Source organism: Candoia aspera, chromosome 6 (assembly GCF_035149785.1).
Source record: "Candoia aspera isolate rCanAsp1 chromosome 6, rCanAsp1.hap2, whole genome shotgun sequence".
In the NCBI taxonomy this organism is placed as follows: domain Eukaryota; kingdom Metazoa; phylum Chordata; class Lepidosauria; order Squamata; family Boidae; genus Candoia; species Candoia aspera.
This window is the reverse complement of record NC_086158.1, coordinates 74,845,921-74,866,797: the sequence shown is the minus strand read 5'-3', so window position 1 is coordinate 74,866,797 and position 20,877 is coordinate 74,845,921. Positions and strand designations below refer to the sequence as shown.

The window sequence follows — 20,877 nt, the reverse complement described above, 5'->3', positions numbered from 1 at the left end:
TTTTAAGCCACCGCCCATCTCCCCCCAAAGGGGGGACTCTGGGTGGCCTACAACAAAGATAAAAACATTAAAATACTGTAATAAATATAAATACAAATATGACATAAACATAAATACAATACATGAGGAATGCAATGGCAAAGGAATTCACCTTTCTAAATTCCAGATGTGCCAGTCCTGCCATCTGACAAATTAAAGCTATGCATGTTATGGGTTGGGGAATATATTTCAAAAAAATAGCAATGGTCAGTGTTGAGATTTGATTACTGTATTTTCAATATGGGAGAAGAGGTTAAGCTCCACAGTGACAATTTCACCCTCACAACATTTCCCTGGGGTCACGTGAAAATGATTATGTCACAGTAGCCACTGTGTTCAAGTGGAGCAGAAACCAAAAAATATTGTTACCAGTACAGGAAAAATAGTTGGCAACTGAACGGCAAATCCATCAGTCCATATAATAGCTGCTTGATTCTGAAGATTGTGTACTGTTTTGGCTACAGGTACTTTTGCATTCAGAGGCAATAAGCACACCAGTATGGGTAATTACAGCTTTAATCCAAGGCAGTATGGGAAGCAAGGAAAAATAGTAGAATACAGCTTACAAAAAGTATGACCCATTTTGTATAGAAAAGGATTGTCTAAGCATTTTGTTGGAGATGTAATAAGGACAATGCTTCCTTAAAACACATGTTTTTACCATGTCCTATACTTAATAAGTTTTGGGAGAAAATAGTGGATCATATAAATGTGATGGTGTGACAAAAGCTAACATTTTCAGAGGATAATATTCTTTTGGATTACATACCTGGTATACGGAATTTGACAACAGGACATCATAAATGGATTCTCTATGCCTTTACTATGGCTAAAAGACTAATATTGCGGCATTGGAAAGATAAATGGATGGCCCCATTTACTCAATGCACTGAAGTCCTAGTTACACTTGCCATCTATCAGAGGATTGCCTATAGAGGTAGACTTTGTATGAACAAGTATAATAAAATATGGGACTCATTTATGCAAAATACAGTTAAGTTTAAAAAAAGCATGATAGTTATATAAATGTATGAGAAATACACACACACACACACGCATAATGTTTGTATGAGATAATTATATATAGAATTGTAACTCTTTACTATTGTAACAACATATTATATTTTATATATATATTTTTTCTGTTGTATTTTTTTCCACTAATTTTTAAGCATTTGTTACGTATTTTTATTTGACAGTATGAGTATTTTTGTGTTTTGTTACTATGTTAAAAGCAATACATAAATAAATAAATGGTAAGGGGCTTAGATCTGCCTAATAAAGCTTTGATTAAACTACAAGGAGAGCTGGCCTGCGGAATCATAAAGGTAAGGGGTCTTTCTACAGATACAGAAAGCACAGAAACTTGGCCTGATTTACTGGAAAAACACGTGCCAGGTACACTTCTGTTGTCTTCAGGTGTGGACCTAAAAACAGGATTTTTATCAAGTTAAATCACAGGTGGGGATTCAAAAAGTGCTCCTCTGGTTATTGTTAAATATGGCAGGGTTGTTGTTCGTGATGCGGTTCTGAGGAAAGCACGTGAGATCCCTGCATTGAGATTCAAAGAATACAAATTGCAAGAATTATTTTTGGCTCAGGTCTGGCTCAAGAGAAATCTATTTAACGTTTTTTTCTTGTTTTCTGGTATTTTTTGCCTGTCCATCTCCGACCAAATCAAGTGTTTTTAAAGGTCTTAAGCTGCATTGACATTTCTGCCTGTGCAATGACTGATCGTCGCCATCTTGGAAGGCTTACGCTGGTTATGGGAAAAGTTCTTCGTTTTGTCTTTGGCTGGCCAGCATTGCCCTCTGCTGAATCTTGTTACAAATGCTCTGATGTTAACTTTTTTTTCTTCCTGTTTCATTTACAATGGGTGGGGGGATAGAGGAGGGGGATTGAGATGGTGAACTAGATCTCTGTGGAAGTCACAGTTTTTTTTCTTGTTTATTGTTGTTGCTTTTTTTTTTTTGGTTAAGTACGTTAGTTCTATATTTTTATGTTTAGTTAAAGTTTTCTTAGTCGCTGGTAGCATTAATTTCTTAATTTTCTGTACTCATATTTTAGCTAAAAACACACTTGTAATGTTAATATTCAGGGCTTGGAGACTTAAAACACTTACCTTCCACTTTTAAAGGGCATGTGTTGTATGTATATGTGTGTGAATGTGTGTGTCTATCTAAAGATGTCTATCTGTTTAGATGTCTATCTAAAACTATTGCAATCTATAGACTATTGCAATGTGCTCTACATGGGGCTACCCTTGAAGAGTATCCGGAAGCTTCAGCTGGTCCAGAATGTGGCCGCGCGGGCAGTGATGAGTGCCCCAAGATCAGCACATGTGACATCGTTGCTGCGCAAGCTGCACTGGGTGCCAGTTTGCTTCTGGGTCCAATTCAAGGTGTTGGTTATCACCTTTAAAGCCCTACATGGCATGGGGCCAGGTTACCTGAGGGACCGCCTCACCCCTATTACATCGACCTGTCCCACCCAGTCATGCAGAGGGGGCATGCTTTGGATCCCGTCGGCAAGGGAGTTTCACTTGGTGGGATCCAGGAGGCGGGCCTTCTTGGCAGTGGCGCCCGCCCTGTGGAACATTCTGCCCCCCGAAGTGAGGCAGGCCGCTTCACTCCTGACCTTCCAGAAGGGTTTGAAAACCTGGTTCTGCCGCCTTGCCTGGGATGGGAAGGGCAACAGCTCTTCCTGGGGGTGGCTGGTGACATAGAGTTCTCCCTACCAAATGGAAATCTTCCCACTTGGATTTTATATTTATTATTTTAGTATTGCGGACACTGATTTTGTAATTTTATGTGTTGAGGTTTTTAAAGGATAATTTTATTGTAAACCACCCAGAGTCCCCCTTTTCGGGGGGAGATGGGCTGTAATAGAAATTTGAATAATAAATAAATAAATAAAAGTGGGCAGTTTTGACATTCATTTCATTGGCCTAGTTAGGGGCAGCTGCCTAGAGGATTGTCTTTCCTACTCCTGTAGAAGAATTGCAATAATTATGGAAAACTCTTTTTCTAAAGACCCGTATGTACACAACTCATGCTTAATTGAACTGTTTGTTCCTGTTCATTATGACAGAGCATTAACCAAAGTATCTGAATCTCTGAAAAACAACACAGGAATGTTTTTCTGGAACAGCCAGTTTTGCTGGAGTATGTTGACTCATTAGACTGAGCTCCCTGCTATGCCACTATCATGTTTAATACAGCTATACTGCATCACATCTGCTCCTCCGCTTCTCACTGTTTCCATCACAGTAAGCCATCTCAGCCAACAGCGCCAAATGTTGGGTTGGAGCTTTCCATTCATCTTGGCTTTGCGGGGGGGGGGGGGGGCAGGGGGAGAGCCATTTACAGATGCAGTTGTTGCAACTGTACTAGAATCAAGATAATACAAATCCATACTATGTAAGCAAATTCAGACAGGGTTCTTGCCAGCTTACTTTGAATATCACCTATCAAAATAAAAACAGCTTTCTTTAGAAGAGAAACTAAACTAACAACTGTAAGACGGAGTCTTCATTTTGCTGAATCTTTCAGATGAATAGGACCTGTCCTAACAGTCAGGAAACACGCTGAGACGAGGATTAGGTCTCTATGTTTATTGCTGCTAATTAGACAGAAAATCCTAACAAACTGAAGAAGCGTGGGAAAAACCCAGACAGATAAACCCCAAAAGCTAAGGCGGGTCTGATCTGTGTCTCTTTGAATGGCTGCTTAATTCCTCAGTACTACGCATGCGTTTTCCCACCTGGATAGGGGCCCCCTTCTGCTCGCCATCAGTACTCACAACAGGACCCTTTGCTTCCCCCCCACCCACAAGACCTCCCATTAAGTTTATAGTTGGACAAAGCCTATCACAGACATATTTTATGAAATGAGATGGTCTCCCAGGTCCCATTTTAGTGACAACTACATGCGTCTGCCTTGTCTAACTGAAAGACTGGTGGACAAGGTATAGTTTTGCTGTCCAGAGGAGATGAGCCGTTTCAGATTTCAGTTGGGGAATGGAGAGATCTGGAAGGGGTGTTAAAATAAAAAAATTCAAAAATTGAATAAAATTTATTTATATGGCCACCCAGTTTGAACATTGCACCTGTGGATAGCATGCAGTAAAGCAAAGAAGAAACACAAGAAGGTAAACAATGATGCTTGATCAAGAAAGGAATTTCTCAGGGGTATTTGCCATTAAATTGTGATGAATATATGTCAATTCGGAGAACTTTGGCAAAGAGTACTAGGCACAGTTTTCAAAGAGTTAAGATTACTCTTCTTCAACTTGTTATCATTGAGCCAGGATTTCTATCCATAATTTTAAGCCATGGGTAAATTCACACCACACCAAGCTAAAGTCAAAAAGACAATATTATAGCTTAGCTGTACAACTCTGACTGCACATAAAAAACAGGTGGTGCTTCAATCACACTGTCGTGGCTGCCATCCTGACTTGTTTGACGGCATCCTGCAAACACCCCTGGGAAGAAGGTTGCAAAATACATTTTTGGGTGGCCAAATGTCTTAAGCAGCCCTGATCAGAGACAGAACTGTTTTGAAGACCCCGAGACTGACTACAACTGTAGGGACAAACAATATCCTGTCCTCAACATACCTTGAAATTGAATACACCCAAGATTTAATCAAAATGTTGCTATTGCTTTTTAGAGCCACAAAGAACATCTTTGTCATGTACTTTGTTCTTCTAACTGTGCAGATGAGAGATTGTCATGTAGACCAGGTGAAAGCTAAGAAGAGGTCAATTGTCTATCACCATTGTAGTTGTACACAGTTCCAAAGGAGGCCACCCACCAATGGTTTCCTGAAAATAGTGGAAAACATGGTTGTTTTTCAAGGATTGGGGAGTCTTTCTTGGGGGGTGTTCCATGTTTTGATTTCACTTTGGTTTTCATTTATGTATCAAATAGGTCTTCTTATATGCTACAGAAAAAGTATCCAGCACAGAACGATGTTGGAAGTATTGTATCTAAGATCTTCTAGACTGGGGATGGGCAATCTTTTTTCTATCAAGGATCCTATTTCTGCAAAAAATGTTGGAGCCCTATTGCTTTCATAGTGACGGGCAAGCCAAATTCAGCATTTTTCTGATACTCCCCTTTTTCTTTCCCCGATACCTCCTTTGCTCTCTCTTTTTCTGTCACTTTCCTTTCATTTTCTTTCTTCCCTCTTGCACTGCAGGCTGCAGAGAAAGAGCAGGCACCTTTTTCCAAAAGTCTCAATGGATAGTTTGCAAAGGGCTTTCGAAATTAGGCCAAAGGATGCACAAAATGAATGCAAGGGCCACAAGCTGGCCACCTCTGCTTGTTTTCATCCTGGTCATTAGAAATCATCTCCTGCTACTTTTAAGTAAGGGTCAACATTAGTAAAATAGGGCAAAGTCTCATGTACAGTAAGTGTTACCTGGTCACAGCTCGAGTGCAGATCGTAACAAGGAAGCAGCCAATCACAATCATCCACCCCCATCCGCCATCAGGAGGGGAGGTACTTGAACCTTTCCTCACTGCAGCCATAGCTATGATGAGGAATTACCACTTTTTAAACCAGGATAAGTCTGCAAAGATGACTGCCAGTTGACAGGCAGAACGTGCAGGGAATGTTACCTGATCCAAGGATTATTCAACATCTGAAACAAGGAGAACAAACAAAAAAAACAAGATCAAAGCGAGCCATTTTTTGTTTTCTAAAAAGCACTATCAAAGCATTGAACAAATGTACTGCTTTATTATAAAAAGGTAATGTGTACTTTTAGCTCCGAGGATTACAGGTGACAAATTCATACCAGCATTGTTGGAACATGTTATCTAGATAAATCAAGAGTCCTTCCAGTGATCTAGAACAGGGGTCCGCAACCCCTGGGCTGCGGACCGGTACCAGTCCGTGGTCTGTTAGGAACCGGGCCGCATAGCAGGAGGTGAGCGGTGGGCGAACAAGCAACTTTACAGCCTGATATTTACAGCCACTCCCCATCGCTCGCATTACCGCCTGAGCAAAGCCTCCTGTCAGAGAAAGCAAGCCCATTGGCTGCTATCTCCAAACAGCATGAAGAGAAAAGAATAAAAGGTTGGGGAAAAGTGCTTGAATCATTCCAAAACCATCCCGCCCACCACCCAGTCTGTGGAAAAATTGTCTTCCACAAAACTGGTCCCTGATGCCAAAAAGGTTGGGAACCGCTGATTGACTTGACTTGGCATAATACCAACCATTGAAGCATCTCAGTGGTTTACAAAAAACAAATTTAAAGTCACGATTTTAAAGATGGTGAAAAGTGCAATTAAAACAGACAAGTAAAAAAAGTAGAATTAATTGAAATCAAGAGTTAAAACCAGTGTTAAAACACTGTATGAAAAGATGTCTTTTAATGACCTTTTTAAAAGCTAATGAAAATATAATGCCACTCAGCTCTTCAGGCTGATCTCCAGTCATTGTAAGATGAGCTTCAGGTAACTGTAGGTCCACAGATACTCTCAGTAAGCATGGAGGTTCATCTCTTTTCCTAAATAACCTGAACCTAAGCAGTAGAGGGCTTTAAAGTTAATGACCAGTATGTTGTATTTGCCAACTGGTTGGCAGCCAATGCAGGGCTTTAAGCACAGGCATGATATGGCCTCTTTGCATCCTTCCTGAAACCAACCTGCCTGCTGAGTTTTGTTCAGCTCAAGTTCCCAGATAAGAGACAAATGTAGTCCCATGCAGAGCTCACTACTATAGTCTAGCCTGGAAGTTACCAGCATGTGCATCATAGCTTTAAGGTCATTATCTTCCAGAAAGGAATGCTGGTGACATACCAGCAAAGCTGATCAAAGGTGTTCCTGACCATTTCTTTAATCTAGGAAATCAGAGAGAGAGGGATCTGGATCCAGAAATACTTTTAAAAAATGCATACCTGCTCCTTCAAGCCGATTCAGAACAGACAGACCTATCACATCTCTGAAGTTGTTCACAAGGGACACCTCCATCTTTTTTGGATTCAGTGTCCATTTAATATCCCTCATCTAGTCCATTCCTGCCTGCAGAGAGGCGTTCAGGGGAGCCCCATTTTCTGAAGAAAATATGGACAAATAAACCTAGGTATCCTCAGCCCCTAATCTCCAGATCATCACCCCCAGCAAATTCATGCAGACATTGACCTGTATTGGAAACTAAATGAAATGTTGGTCCTCTCCAGTTTAGCATATTGTGCCGTCTGTCTGATGTCATGGTTACTTATTACCTCCAGAGAAAGGGGATTAGGTTAGAATATATTCTCATACACTCACAAAATTGCGTTCCCCAGAATTTTCCAAGAAAAGGTATTATAAGAAACTGATAAAAACCTTCTCATTATACTGAATTGATTAAGTGTGTCCATTAGAAGTAACTAAAATACATCTCAGAACTAGAGAAACCATGTCTGAGCAGACTTCACTCTTGACAGACTTGAAGCCTGGTATATCTTCTTTCAGAACATACTGTTGCAAGCTCAGGGGTGTCTACAATGCGGGGGGGGGGGGGTGTCAAAAAAAAAGTCAAGATGACAGCCAAACCAGACAACCTATGTAAAAAAGGGGTGGGGTTTGAGGGCATGGTTGTAACCGCCATCTTGACTTTTTAAATCACTCCTATGGAAACAGCAGATGAAGAAAATCCTTTAGATCATCTATTTTAATTGCTCACTGTTCTGTTGAAAGCAAAGTCCCCCCCCCCCCCGCAACCTTCTGAATTAAGTTAAGATTTTAAACAAGTAAGAAAAACTGTCTGGCATGTGTTTCAGGTTTTTTTGGAGAGGAACTTAAAATGGCCCAGCTGGAGTCTAACCAGCTATTGTACACACAATATGCACGCTGACAAGAATCACAGGCTGACCCATCAAATGTCATCTGATGCCACCTGGATAAGGGGCTGAGGCCATTTCTCTGTAAGCGGTCAAAGTAACTTCAGAGAAATCTTCACGTCACCGTCACTAATTATCACTGATCTAAGATGGTCTTACATCATAACTACCAAGTAAACACCAGGAATGTCCAACACTGATATAAGAGCTTCCTGTGCAACCAGGCCATATGTTGGTAATCAATTTGCATTATGGCTTTTGCCACATCTGAGCTACCAGCCCATAAAAAACATTTTTTCAGCTGTAAATGTTGGACTGGATCCTTGGATTCTACACAGACAATCCCTTATTGATAATGCTTTGAGATATGCTTGATACTTGCCTACAAACCATAGATCTATTCTGATGCTTCCTGGCCCCTGGGGGCATTTGTGGCCCTCAAAGCTTTCCAAGACCATGCCATGAAAATAAGGCAGCAAAATGGTCATATTTCAGTGGTGCAATTTTCTGTCAAAAAGTAAGTAAGTGTGAGAGTCTCAGCAGCTGGTGTAAGAATTGAAGACATCTACTGAATTGGTTTCTAGAATAATGAGAAATGCTAGGGATTGCTAGGGCTGTGAATATCATTTGGAGAGGAGCTTTGACCGGAAGAGGAAGATATCAGCCACTGCTTCATTTGAATGGCCATTCCTGTGGAAATTACCTCTGAGCACACGTGTGCCTATGCAGTTAACTTCCAGAAATTCCCTGGTTACAAATCAGCCCTGATTCAATTCCAGTTAGAAATCTGAGACTCAAAGAAGGCACAATGATCCAATCTGAGTGTGCAGTTTGCAGGAAAACCATTTCAATTTCCCACTCTGCAATTTGTTTGAAATAGGATTCAGCCCTGTGCTATGCTAGGGAAGCATTAAAGCACTTCAGCTGCTTCCTTTGGGGTAGGATGGGATGAAAATAGTAGAGATTATAGAAGACATCTATCTCATTTTGACTTGGTACTGTTGAGGTTTCAACAGTACCAAGCTAAACAATGTGTTTTTCAAGCATTCTTCCTCAGTACTTTGCAGGCAGAGATAGCAGCATGAAGGAAAGGACAACACTAGAGCCACCAAATTCTCCTTGGAAGAGCCAGAATTTGGCTGAACCACTACAGAAAGTGTCCAACTCAACTTGAAAATTAAAAACCTTTAAAAAATGTTTAAAAACTAAGCTCTTATTTTTTCCATTTGCATTTCTGGGGGACTGGGCTTACCATGACACTGGTAACTGACAACTGACTTAAACTTGTGCGGTACTTTGCTGCCCTTCATCCTCGGAAGTTGTGGAGTGCCAGCAGAGTTGGCATATGTGACTTGTGTGGCAAGCCAAGCTGGGCAGGACACCCTGGCAAATTTTGGGTTCTTTTGGTCAGAATGACCCTTGACTTACTCTTGTGAGATAGAGGAGCTATCTTGCCAGTGATTACAGGGATTTCTGGGGTGCTAGAAGGGTTGGCATAGCTGGTTGACAAGCTCATCCTCTCTCCTTGGAAGGTCCCCTTCATCACTGGCAGGACTCTGTTGTTCCTTTCTGGCATTCCTCTGCTGCTCAGGAAGAGAGGCAGGAAAAGAGGGCTGACTCAGTGAACTACAGTGCTCAGAGAGAGGCCACAGAGAACAAGGCTGGCACAGAGAAAGCAGCATTTGTTGACTTCCTTTCTTAAAAACGTAAACATTTGGGCCAGTATCGTTTTCTTGCCACTCAAGGACTAGCCGATAATACTTTAACTCGGCAACATATTCATGCTGTGGGGAAAAAACTCATGGCATCCTTGCCTGTAGTGCAGTTGGCAAACGCCTCCAATCACCCTGCTAAGACAACCACAGACAGCCTGCTGCAGTCCATCAAGCTCACGTGTCACACAATTCTTTGTTCGTATCAGTAAAGGTTTTTTGAATTAATGCTTTCATAATCAACATCAGATCTTGGAAGGACTAGCTTTTGCAGAATCTTGACATTTTCTACATTACTCGTAGACACATTTCTTTGAAAATGTACATTTACCTTTCTGCAGAATTTTGGTATGAGCAGTATTAACTAACCATGCTTCTGTATGGGTGATAGGACCTCACCAACCTTGTGTAATGGTTGCCTATCCTAAATTACACTCAGACTCACAAGCAAAAGCTTGAATCAAATCTGGTTTATTTAAGAATAGTATACAAGTACAAAGAAAGCTGAGAATGAGCAAAAGTGCGCCAAATACAAACTAAAAATCCTCGGTGCGAATGTAATCCCTCCCCTCGGACAACCGTTTCAAATTCTCCATCCCAGGTGCTCCTAACAAATTCTGCTAATCAACAGGCAAAAAGGACCTTGAACACCCCTGATAACCCAAACACATTCCATCCTCAAGAAAACAGATAGACAGCCTGGTACAAGGTCTCCCAGCAGCTCCCTCCCAACCGGGACACGCATCAGCACCATGGCATGCGAAACGTTACGATGGACAGTAAAAATTGCAACGGCGAACATGACACCTTGGCTGATTGGGCCTGATGAGTACTTGGATGAGAGATTTCCAGGAAAGTAGGTTATGCTGGAAAGTCAAGGGGAAAAAAAATCCTGGAAGGTGGCATTGGCACACTGCTATTGCTGCCAAGAAAAATACATGTCCATGTCCATGAAGTCACCAGAAGTTAAGCTCAACTTGAAGAAGACTCTTCCTCTTTTTTAAACTATCCTCATACTGAATACAGGCAAAAGTGCCTTGTGACAAGTTTGAAATCAATCAGAAAGTTATCATGACTTACTGTAATAGTTACACTCCTTCAGATTTAACAGCTGCCTGAAAGAAATTCAAGAAATGTAGTTTGGCAAGTGGCTACATCAAAAACCCTACCACCTACTGAATGTATAGAAGTTAGCTCCTTAAGTAAAAAAAGAAAAATTAGCAAGGGGCAACCTTAAAGGTAATCTTAAATCTGTGCTTTAGCTTCTCTGTTGCATTGGATTAAATATACTTATTCGCAATTTTTGATAAATGAAAGCCACTTGGAGGGACATGATAATATATGCAATTTGCTGCCCATTTGTAAGCTGAGAAAGCAATGCGTGTTCCTCAGTTAACAAGATTCTGAACTTAAAATGCACAGAAATGTTGGTTATGTCAAAAAGGCCCTAAACATATATTACGTGCTTTGAAGCAGAGTTACTTTTAAATAGGGCTTCTGGATCAGGACTGCCAAAATCCAGATGACCAGTAGATGGCAGCAAAGAAAATGCTCACTCTTTTCTGTTTATTGGTCATCTGGATTTTGGCAGCCCTGATCCAGAAGCCCTACTTAAAAGTAACTCTGCTTCAAAGCAAGTAATGGTTGCTCTACTTTGAGTGAACAGATTCCCAAGTGAACAGATAGCAACTTAAATTACATGGTAAATAATCCTAGCCATTAGTCTGGCAATAGTTCAAAGGGAAAGTAAGCTTAAGGGCTTGACTTTGGCAAGGAATTCAGCTTGTATTTAGAAGGTCTCTCCAACTATTTTCCTGAGGTTTCTTCCAGGTTGGGATGGGGGCAGGGAGTTTGATGAGAAAACTTCCTTAAAAACCTCCTTGCTCAGTATCCTCCTGCAGTTAGCAGCTGAAAAAGACAGTAACATCCCCAGGATGTCTTTGCTTTCCTCAGCCTGACTCCACCCACCCACCTGGACACTGCTGGGTTCGGGCCATTTCTAGGTAAAGTCAATTCATGTAGGAAAATGATGAGATATCACAGAACTGGATAGAGTTCTTTGGGGAATTTTACTAGAGACAATTCCTACATTCCTTTTTAGCCAGAGATGCACCGAATCACGCCTGTTTACTGTCTACATCTGCACAGTGTACATGTCCATGAAAAGAAAGCAAATGAACCATCTTAGTTTAGCCTTAGGCTTTGTGCTGAGATGCATTTTTATTAAATAGTGGCAGGCAATTTCCAATAGAGGACCCATATACTTTACCTTCTGCAATACCTTTGGATAATATTGTCTTGAGGGAGGAGACAAGTCTCGGAGGAGAGTCTGGTTTTTCAAGTTATGTAATTTGTTTTCCAAGTTATGGTGAATCATGTTTCATTGAAAATACAATAGAGTAATCAGATCCAGTCTCTGGTATTTTTAAATGGTCTGTGCCAACCTTCTCCAACCTGGTGACTTTTAGAGGTATTGGGAACTTTGGACTACAGCTCCCAGAATTCCTAGGCAGTATCCTGGGAACTATGGTTCCAACAAATTTGAAGGACAACCAGGTTGGAAGTACGCCATTCCAAGTGATTTAAAGTCCAAGCATTCTCAGCCCTGATATGAAAAGTACCTCAAAAGAAATGAGTTTTATCAACTCCATAGAGCCCAAAACCTCTTTAACTTGCTATTAATGTAGCTTTGCTATCAATACATTTGTCAACCATATGACACCATACATGCCATCCATATTTGCATAATCAAATTCCTTACTAAGATTTTTGGGTAGAATCTAAACTTGAGAACTTTAAGAAAGTTTGCAAAGCTTGAACAGCCACTTTTTTGGGCAAAACCGATACTGGGATCACTGAAAATGTCTGTCAGACTCCTCGATCAAATGTCAGTACAACATTTGATCAAACTTGCTTCCATTTTGAAGAAATCCAGAAACCTGTGTCAGCAGACTGCAAGTCGCCAGCAGGGACGGGGAGCGAGATTGGAGTGTGAATTATATTGTTTGGGTTAGATGCCCCTGCCAAGGTCAATGGGCAGAAACCGTTCAAGACATCTGCTGGTACCAAGGAGGGGTACAAACCTAGGCGGGGAGTGAGGGGAGGAATTAGAGGTTTGTGATTTTAAACAGTAGAATGCGCGGGAAATGGCCATTTGCAACTTTTTCCTTGCATCAGAACACTTCACTTCATTAAACAGTTAATTGAGCCCAAGTCTCTAGATTCTCTTTGAGTGAATGCTCAAGCGGGCTGGTCATTACAATATCTTTCTCTCTTCCTTTTATGTGACTTGATTTTCTAGACATTTTCCTGTAGGTTGAAATGGTAAAATCAAAACATTCATTTTATGTTTTGAAATGGAAAGGCTGAAGGTCATTCTTTCTTCACCTTCACCCCAATAGCATTGTTAATTTAAGCTCTGTACCTAATCTAGCTGTGCAGAAGAGGCTACTGTGCTACAATTTTAACAAAGATTTACCGTGCTACAATTTTATAATGATTTATCCCTCATTAGCTTCTTGAAAGTTTCTGTTAGATTTACAGATATAGTATTAACATGTTTCTTAAAAGCTTTAGAATCATGATGTTCTTTGCCTTTTCATTCCAAGTTCCACCTCTTCATTCTTTTGGGTACATGGGTACATCTGGAATTTTGAGAGTATGCATGTAAGACCAGAAGACATTGCTAGAAATACAATTATGCTTGAGGATAGACTTGCTTTGCAGTAGTTTCTTACTCGTTTTTAAGTAAATGATTCTAAATAAAATAAAATAAAAGTAGAATGGCAAGGAAGTTGGAGAATGTCAGATAATGTTAGAGGATGTAATTGGGCCCCTGCACACCAGGTTGGGAAAGTGGGTTCTAAAATATTGTTGTGAAGTTACCCAATCTTCCAATTAATATATTGATTAGCTGCAAAATTTAGCACAATTGTAAGACAGTGGTTTTGAAAATCCAGTTTATCCCTTTTAAAAGATTATACCAATCTCCAGTTAGTGGGAAACTTGCAGTGACTGAAATAATGGTCAAACAGATGCCAAATAATGAAGATAAGCTACTCTTCAAGTTATAGCTCCAACACATCTGGGGGATATCAAATGGGGGAAGGGGATAATCTAGTCAGATTTAAGGAGAGGTTAATTGACATCTACTAAGCCAGAGTATCATCATTTCACTTATAGGATGGGGTATAACAAATGATCAGGAGACACTATCTAAGGTCAGTGTGAAGTATGTGGTAAATGGGTGAACTCTGAAGCATGTAACTCAAATCATATATTAATAATAAACTCTAGAAGTATTTTAGATAATTCCTAATTCTGTCAACTCTTCTCTACTAAACAAAGAATAACCCTGATATACCCTGTGTGGTCATATAAGGATTGTTGAGGTATTTCTTCTATACAGCATGTATAAATATCACACCTCCAACAGCATACACAACTGGTGAGAACCAACAGGACAGTAAGCAAAACAGCACCACGGAGAAATAAAAGAAATATTTGCATTAATGCGATTTGAGAAGTGGGGAGTGGAGGGGGATCAGTAGAAATATTTGGTTATTGAATAATTTGATTAAATATTTTTATGAAGCTTGGGCTGCTTTTGCAGGCCAGTCCCTGCTATGTCATTTCAAAAGCTGGTGGAGCCTTTTATGCAAGAGAACTTTACTGACTTAGAATGAACTACCAAATCCATAGCACAGAACCAAAGCCAGGAATTCAACTGCTGCTGTTGCAATTCAGACCAATTCACAGGTTCAAATTTAAAAATGTACACCAATAATTTTACTTTATCAACAAACTATGAAAAAGCAAGAAGGCCAGACTGGTGAGTAGGATTAGGCTCCTGTAGGACAGACTCATCACAAATCCAGTATCAGAAATATTTTAAAATTCCGCAAGAAAAACAATGCAGCCTTCCAGGAATCTATTACTGAACTTAGACCATCCACTCAGGAACAAAGGAAGTCAATGCCAGGTTTCAATGTGAAATGGCTACAATGAAATTTTTATCAACCTTACGCATCTTGAACAACTGCAAACTCACCTCACAGGGTTGTTGTGGGGAAAATGGGAGGAGGAAGGAGTATTAGGTATGTTCGCTACCTTGAGTTATTTATAAAAATAATAAAGGTGGGATAAAAAAATCTTTAAAAACCTCACTTTTGTTTTTTCTCTCTCTGTGTGTGTTAGTCAACTCACTAGTGCACACATGTTTGCCTTGGCACCCATCAAGTATTTTCTGAATGGCTATGACTCATAAGGGAAAGATGACTGTCCTTTCTGCATTTCATTTTCCTTTGAGCTCAGTGTTTACAATGCACTCATCAACCATATACATCAGGAATTTAGTATTACCTTTCATGCATCTGAAGAAGTTGGTGCCATTCTATAGAAGCCTTAAAAAAAAATTTTTTTAATCTGTTAAACGTGTCCGATTCTCAGAGACTGCCTGGACAAGTCCCTGCAGTTTTCTTGGCAAGATTTTTCAGAAGTGGTTTGCCATGGCCTCCTTTCTAGGGCTGAGAGAAAGTGACTGGCCCAAGGTCACCCAGCTGGCTTTGTGCCTAAGGCGGGACTAGAACTCCCAGTCTCCCGGTTTCTAGCCTGGTGCCTTAACTACTGCACCAAACTCTAAAAATGTATCAATCTTATATTAATACACTGCAAGTGCTAGGTCCTCTGGTCATTTGGAGATCCCACTGCAGTGAGCCCAGTGAAAGGAGACACCTTAAGCTTTAAATCAAATATTTCCCTTTAGTATCAGTTAACAAGATGAGCAATGCAAACAAAAGTAGGGATAATCTGTGTATTAGCTCAGGGCAGTTGCAAAACAAAAAGAATAGCTATAATGGAAACATTTTTCTAGGTGGTATCTGTGATTTTTAACTGCTTCCTGAAGGGCAGAAATGCAGAACTTTGCTTGACATGGAACAAATGAAACAATCAACAAATCAACCATTTCTGTAGAATGATTGCTACATTTTAAATGTTTATGTTTTGTCACTTGGATTTTGGCAACATGATCTTTTGGAGGGTTGCAAAAATGGAGCCCATATTTTGTCCTGCCTGTTTTAGAGGTCCAAGAGCCCCAGGGGTGGGGTGGGCACAGGGACATTGAAAGCATGATATACCAAAGGGCACATTGCAAAGATTTGTGTCCCTGTACTCTAGAACTTGAGGTTATCATACCCAGAAGTTATTTTACACAAATGCATCTCAGAACCTAAAAACAGGTAAGTACAAGCTTTCTTTCGGAAATTATCAGCTCAAGTTTAGAAAGAATGTCCACTTAAAGGGATCACTGCAAAAATCCAATCTAGGAATGACTTTATGAGTACTTCAGCCCTACTGAAGTCTTCAGAAATGTTTTGGGTCAAAATCCAAGTAGTTACTTAGGCATTTCTTTAAAAAAAATGGGCACATCCCACAGAATGTTTGACTTGGTTTTCTTTCAAATGGTAGATTCCATGCAATATCACATTTCAAATGTCCTCTCGTTTCTAAAAGAGATTTCTCATGGAACACAAGAAGCTGCTCATCAAAAGCCCAAGTTAAAGCCAAGGTAGGCATTGTCTTAATTGACAATTAGGCAGCCTAGCATTTACTGGATATCATATCTTACCTTACAGTATCTTGTAATACTTAAGTCCCTCTATCTTAGCTACTCAAGTCTCTCTCTCTTAGCTCCAGCTGACAAGAGTAATGGCAAGAGATTGTCAAAGTTGTCATCTAAAATATCTGGAGAACACCAACTGCTTACCAGCATTTTGTTACCCAGCATGCATCTGCATCTGTTCTTTTTATACCTTAAACACAGGAGACCCAATATGGATCAGGATTCTAACTGACTTTAATAATGAGAAAGAATAGGAAGGGAGGGATATGGAAGGCAAGGGTCTTTAATCTTTTGCTTCTCTTGTCAAATAGTCCTGTGCACCTAAGATTTACAAAGGAGTGGAAAGCAAAGTGAATTTTCAATTCCTCTTCAAATTACTGCTGTGGGATGGCCTAAACTGGATTAGAAGAATTGAGATAGAGAGGTATGGGTTAACTACTCTACAGGAAGCCAGAATCTTTATAGGGATGGGATCATTTTTAACTAAATACATTTTTTTTAAAAAACCACAAGCATAAAACTAGACTTGGAAAGGCTCTGTTCAAGACACTTCCTTGGATCCAGACCATATTTCCTGAAATTTGTGGAAGTCATGTTCACATCTAAGATGTAATATCCGCTCCATTATCAGCAGTAGAAGCTTAAAGGCTGAAAGCTCCAAAATCTTCCTGTCACGTTATAATTTACAAAGTTGCCATCCCATTCACTGCCCCACCTTATTTCTTTGTTATGTAATTAACAGTTGATAGTTATACAGCTAGAAGCCAGGGATGTGCAGGATCAGTAAAAAATAAAATAAAATCTTATTTCATATTCCAGGTTAGGGCAGTATTCCAGTACAGCATTGTTTTTACTGATTTTAAAACTAAACATCTCCCCCCGCCAATTGTATAGGACTATTAATTTTACAATTCTTTTAAGCTACAGAAAAATTCAAGAACCCTTTATGCTTACAGTCTCCTAATTTACAGAGTCTTTATCCTTTGTACTTCCTATAATACAGAATGCAGCTTAAACAGGTCAATCAACTTCTCCCCATCTTGCAAATACCAGATTCTGACCAGCAGATTCTGACAGCCCCAGTTGGCACCAAGGAAGCTTCACCATACTTCAGAGCTTGCAAAATGACAAGTCAAGATGACAATAATCCATTATCACACACTCACTTTAGGGTGCTTCACAGTTTACATGTATTTATATGTGAAAAACGATGCCAGATTAGCTTCATAAATCATCTTGGTGAGGGAGGCTAAGCTGATGAAAAGTTTATTACTGGAGACGGTCTGCTCTCAGGATATGCATGTCACTTGAGCCTCTTGGCTAATCACACTTTCTATGGTCTAATAATCTGCCTAATCCTTTCAATCAAAAGCAAATGTACTCGAGTAGCACATGGTATAATTAAATCAATTGCCATCTAACTTCCAGTGTTCTCAAGGGCTGTGCCAATTTCAGAGTCATGGACCAAGACGTGTCATGTGAAGGATGGCAATGGTTCTCCAAAAGGACCAGGGCTTTTGTCCCTTGAGAAGAGGTGAAGACACTCCACGGCTGCAATTTTTAGCACAGAGGGATCTCAGATGTTACATAAAGTGGAGGAAAGAGTGGCTCTTTTCACAGAGGTAGCTCATATCTCTCTGTGTACACTGAATTTTGTTTATTATTTATTTATAAATTTATTCACCACCCATCTCTCCCCAACGGGGGGACTCTGGGCAGCTTACAATAAAACAAAATTAAAATATAAAACCATAAAAATACAATAAAAATATAAATATAATAAAATCTACATGTGGAAGAGATCTTAATCAGACCTTCAGTGTGGTAGGTCCCTCCGGATCACTTCATGGCGCTAGCCATCCCCAGGTGTAATTATTTGCCCTCCCATTCCAAGCCTGCCTACAAAACCAGGTCTTTAATCTTTCGTGGAAGTCCAGGAGCGAGGGGGCTTGTCTCACCTCTGGGGGAAGGATGTTCCAAAGGGCGGGAGCTACAGCAGAGAAGGCATGCTGGCATTCAAACCTCAGTTATGGTGAGCCTTTCCCTGCAGGCAGGTTGAAGTGCTTTCCACCCAACCTCAAGCTGGCAGGAAACCACCCCAGCATGAAATTTGTCCCCATTGCTGATCTCCAGCCTGCCTCAATGGTCTCTATTAACTGCCTATCACTTGACTTCCCTCCAAAATAATGGGTGACAAAATTTTACCCATCTTCAGGCTGCTCTTTGGTATCTCAGTGCATCCACTTCCTCTCCTGATGTCATCCCTCCCAGGTAAACCGGACAGGAAACACAACCAGATGAGCTACTTCTACTTTATTGTTAGGCTACATTAACAGAATCTTGCAAGTCTGAAAGTACAAATCTCCCGCTCTCCCTATTTACTGCCTAACCAGTTAGGGTGGATTCTTTCTAAGTTACTTTCTCTGCCCATTACTCAGTTGCGGATCCTCCCTTTTTCATCAAATTGCTTCCTAAGCAGCATCTCTTTCCCCTATCTTCCAAGGTCATTCTCACATTCCATTACACCTGAAAAGTCCAGCTCTAGCTCAGCCATCTGCCTTACAACTGTGCAGGGAAGAAAGAACCAATTGATGACATTTCTTTGCAATTTCCCTCTCCTCCTTTTACACACCTTCGACGCTCTGGTTGCACAACTACCAAAGGTCTCGCTCACCATTTCTTGCTTTGATTATTTTTAAAGAAGGTTTTGTTGTTCATCTTAATATTCTTAGGCACATGATGTTCCAAGTCCTTTTCTTCTTGGGGAGGGGCAACTTTTAGGAAATTCTTGCATATTTTCAGCCAATGGCTAGCACATTACTAAAGATCAGTGTTTGGTTCCTGTGCTTTTTAACATATTTAAAAAGGATCTGGAGTTAGGGGCAAGCAGTGGCCACGTTCCTTTTTATTTGCCTTCTTAAAATCAGGACTTCCATTTTTTGAAAGCAGTGGTCTTGCCTCTGGGCATCTGGTTTTGCTCATTAGCCACTCTAGCATGCTGTGGCTTTCATGGCACTACTGTACATTCCAGGTGAGTTTTTATGATTTTTAAGCATTCTGAAAAAAACTGACCCTGCCTTTTAACTAACTTCCTTTTTTAACAACCCTTTTGAAAGGTCACACTTCTGAAGTCAAACGTGGACTATTTTGGCAATCACCCGCTTATATGGATGTTAGTAGCAGGGTCACTGCTTCCAACAGATCAGAAATCATTTGATCCTGAACATATTTAGGAATAAGTGCAGGGCTGTGCCCTTTCTTTTTGGCTCCCTTGCTAGCTGCTGTGGCTCTAAGAACATCTAGAAATGTGGTCCCTTTGCCATGTCCAGATCATACTTTTCCCCAGTCTATATGAAGATGATTGAAACTGTCCATTACTATTATCCCAATTTCCCCTGCTCATTAATTATTGTTATCCCCAATTTCCCCTGTTATTTCAATAGTTCCAATGCTACAAGCAATTAATTTGAAAGCAAATGGAAGACAGAGTCTAATTGATTCTACTGAGGATAAACAGCTGGTCCATCATTTCAATGCTAGAGGGAAAATAAGGATGTGTGGGAAGAAAAGCATGGATCTGTGACTCTCCAGCTGTTTCTGGCTACCATTCCCAGCAACCCCAGCCAGCATGTTAATAGTGAAGAAGCTAGGAGTTTTAGTTCACCAACATCCTGAGGATCACAGGTTACCCAGCATATATTTTCTTCTCTTCCATGAGATGGAAAAGATCAGTACATTGGCCTGGTTCACATGTAACTCTAACTCTAAACTCTGGTTTAATACTATGTGCATGAGACATGCTTGTATGCTGCACCGTCTCTTCTCTTCCAGGATTATCTACGAGAAGCTTTTGCTTCTCTGCTCAATGAACTATGGTTTCTCCCAAGAACTATGTCAACTGGGGTTTTGTAAAATAAGCAAGGTACAACCATCATCTGAAATTGGTTTGTTGCACTAATCACATTTTGGGCTGACAGACACATTGCATTCAGTCATAGTGTGGTTTCTTTCTTGTTGGCTTAATATAACCCATGATTTACTTCTTAGTATGTAAAGTCACTCAAGCATGACCTAGTCATATTAGCATGTTTTTAAAAACTCTGGCTTAGGTCAGGGCATGAACCCAGCCTTTGTTAGGGGAAGGACCCCACAAGAAAGAAGTTGCAAAGAGAACTCAATGCTTTCAATCCCAAAGTTCATCCAGATTCATTCCAACAGCATTAAACCAGAGTTCAGTTTTTCTGTGTTAAATACTGTTGTCATTTCTCCTTTTCCTAGAAGGCAGGACAGGGAAGAACCACAAGATCAAAAGAATGGTGAAGCCTCCTTGTTTTCCTTCTGTTTTACTTACAAGTCTGAATTCTCAACTATGTTTGTTTGGGGGTATATCAACTTTATGGCCAACAGCTGCCAATAATAAACTTACAATACAAGGCAAGCAAGGGTGTGCTACACTGCTTCAGGATTCCTGGCACATTTTAATCTGATTCATGAACTAATTGCACATCATGATTTTCATGTAACCTGAAACACTCTCAGGCTCAAAAGAAGTATTAAGCTATCGATTTTATACATTAGGACAACTTTCTCCTAAGAATGCTGGGAACTGGAATCTTTCATATTCCTGATCTCCGGCTGCTTCCTACCCACCTGCAATGCTGGGGAGTG

At 40.4% G+C, this 20,877-nt stretch overlaps 2 protein-coding genes across 2 annotated transcripts in view; both read right to left on the bottom strand.

Moving 5' to 3' along the window:
- LOC134500247 (putative lysosomal acid lipase/cholesteryl ester hydrolase) overlaps nucleotides 1-20,877 on the bottom strand; it is a 265,244-nt gene that overhangs the window by 197,184 nt on the left and 47,183 nt on the right. The window lies entirely within an intron of this gene.
- The window catches only part of SLC16A12 (solute carrier family 16 member 12), a 46,867-nt gene that overhangs the window by 11,765 nt on the left and 14,225 nt on the right, over nucleotides 1-20,877 (bottom strand). The window contains exon 2 of the mRNA XM_063307427.1: nucleotides 5,466-5,688. Within this exon, the coding sequence (XP_063163497.1) occupies nucleotides 5,466-5,575 (110 nt within the window). The 5' untranslated portion in view covers nucleotides 5,576-5,688. The remainder of the gene's footprint in view (nucleotides 1-5,465; nucleotides 5,689-20,877) is intronic.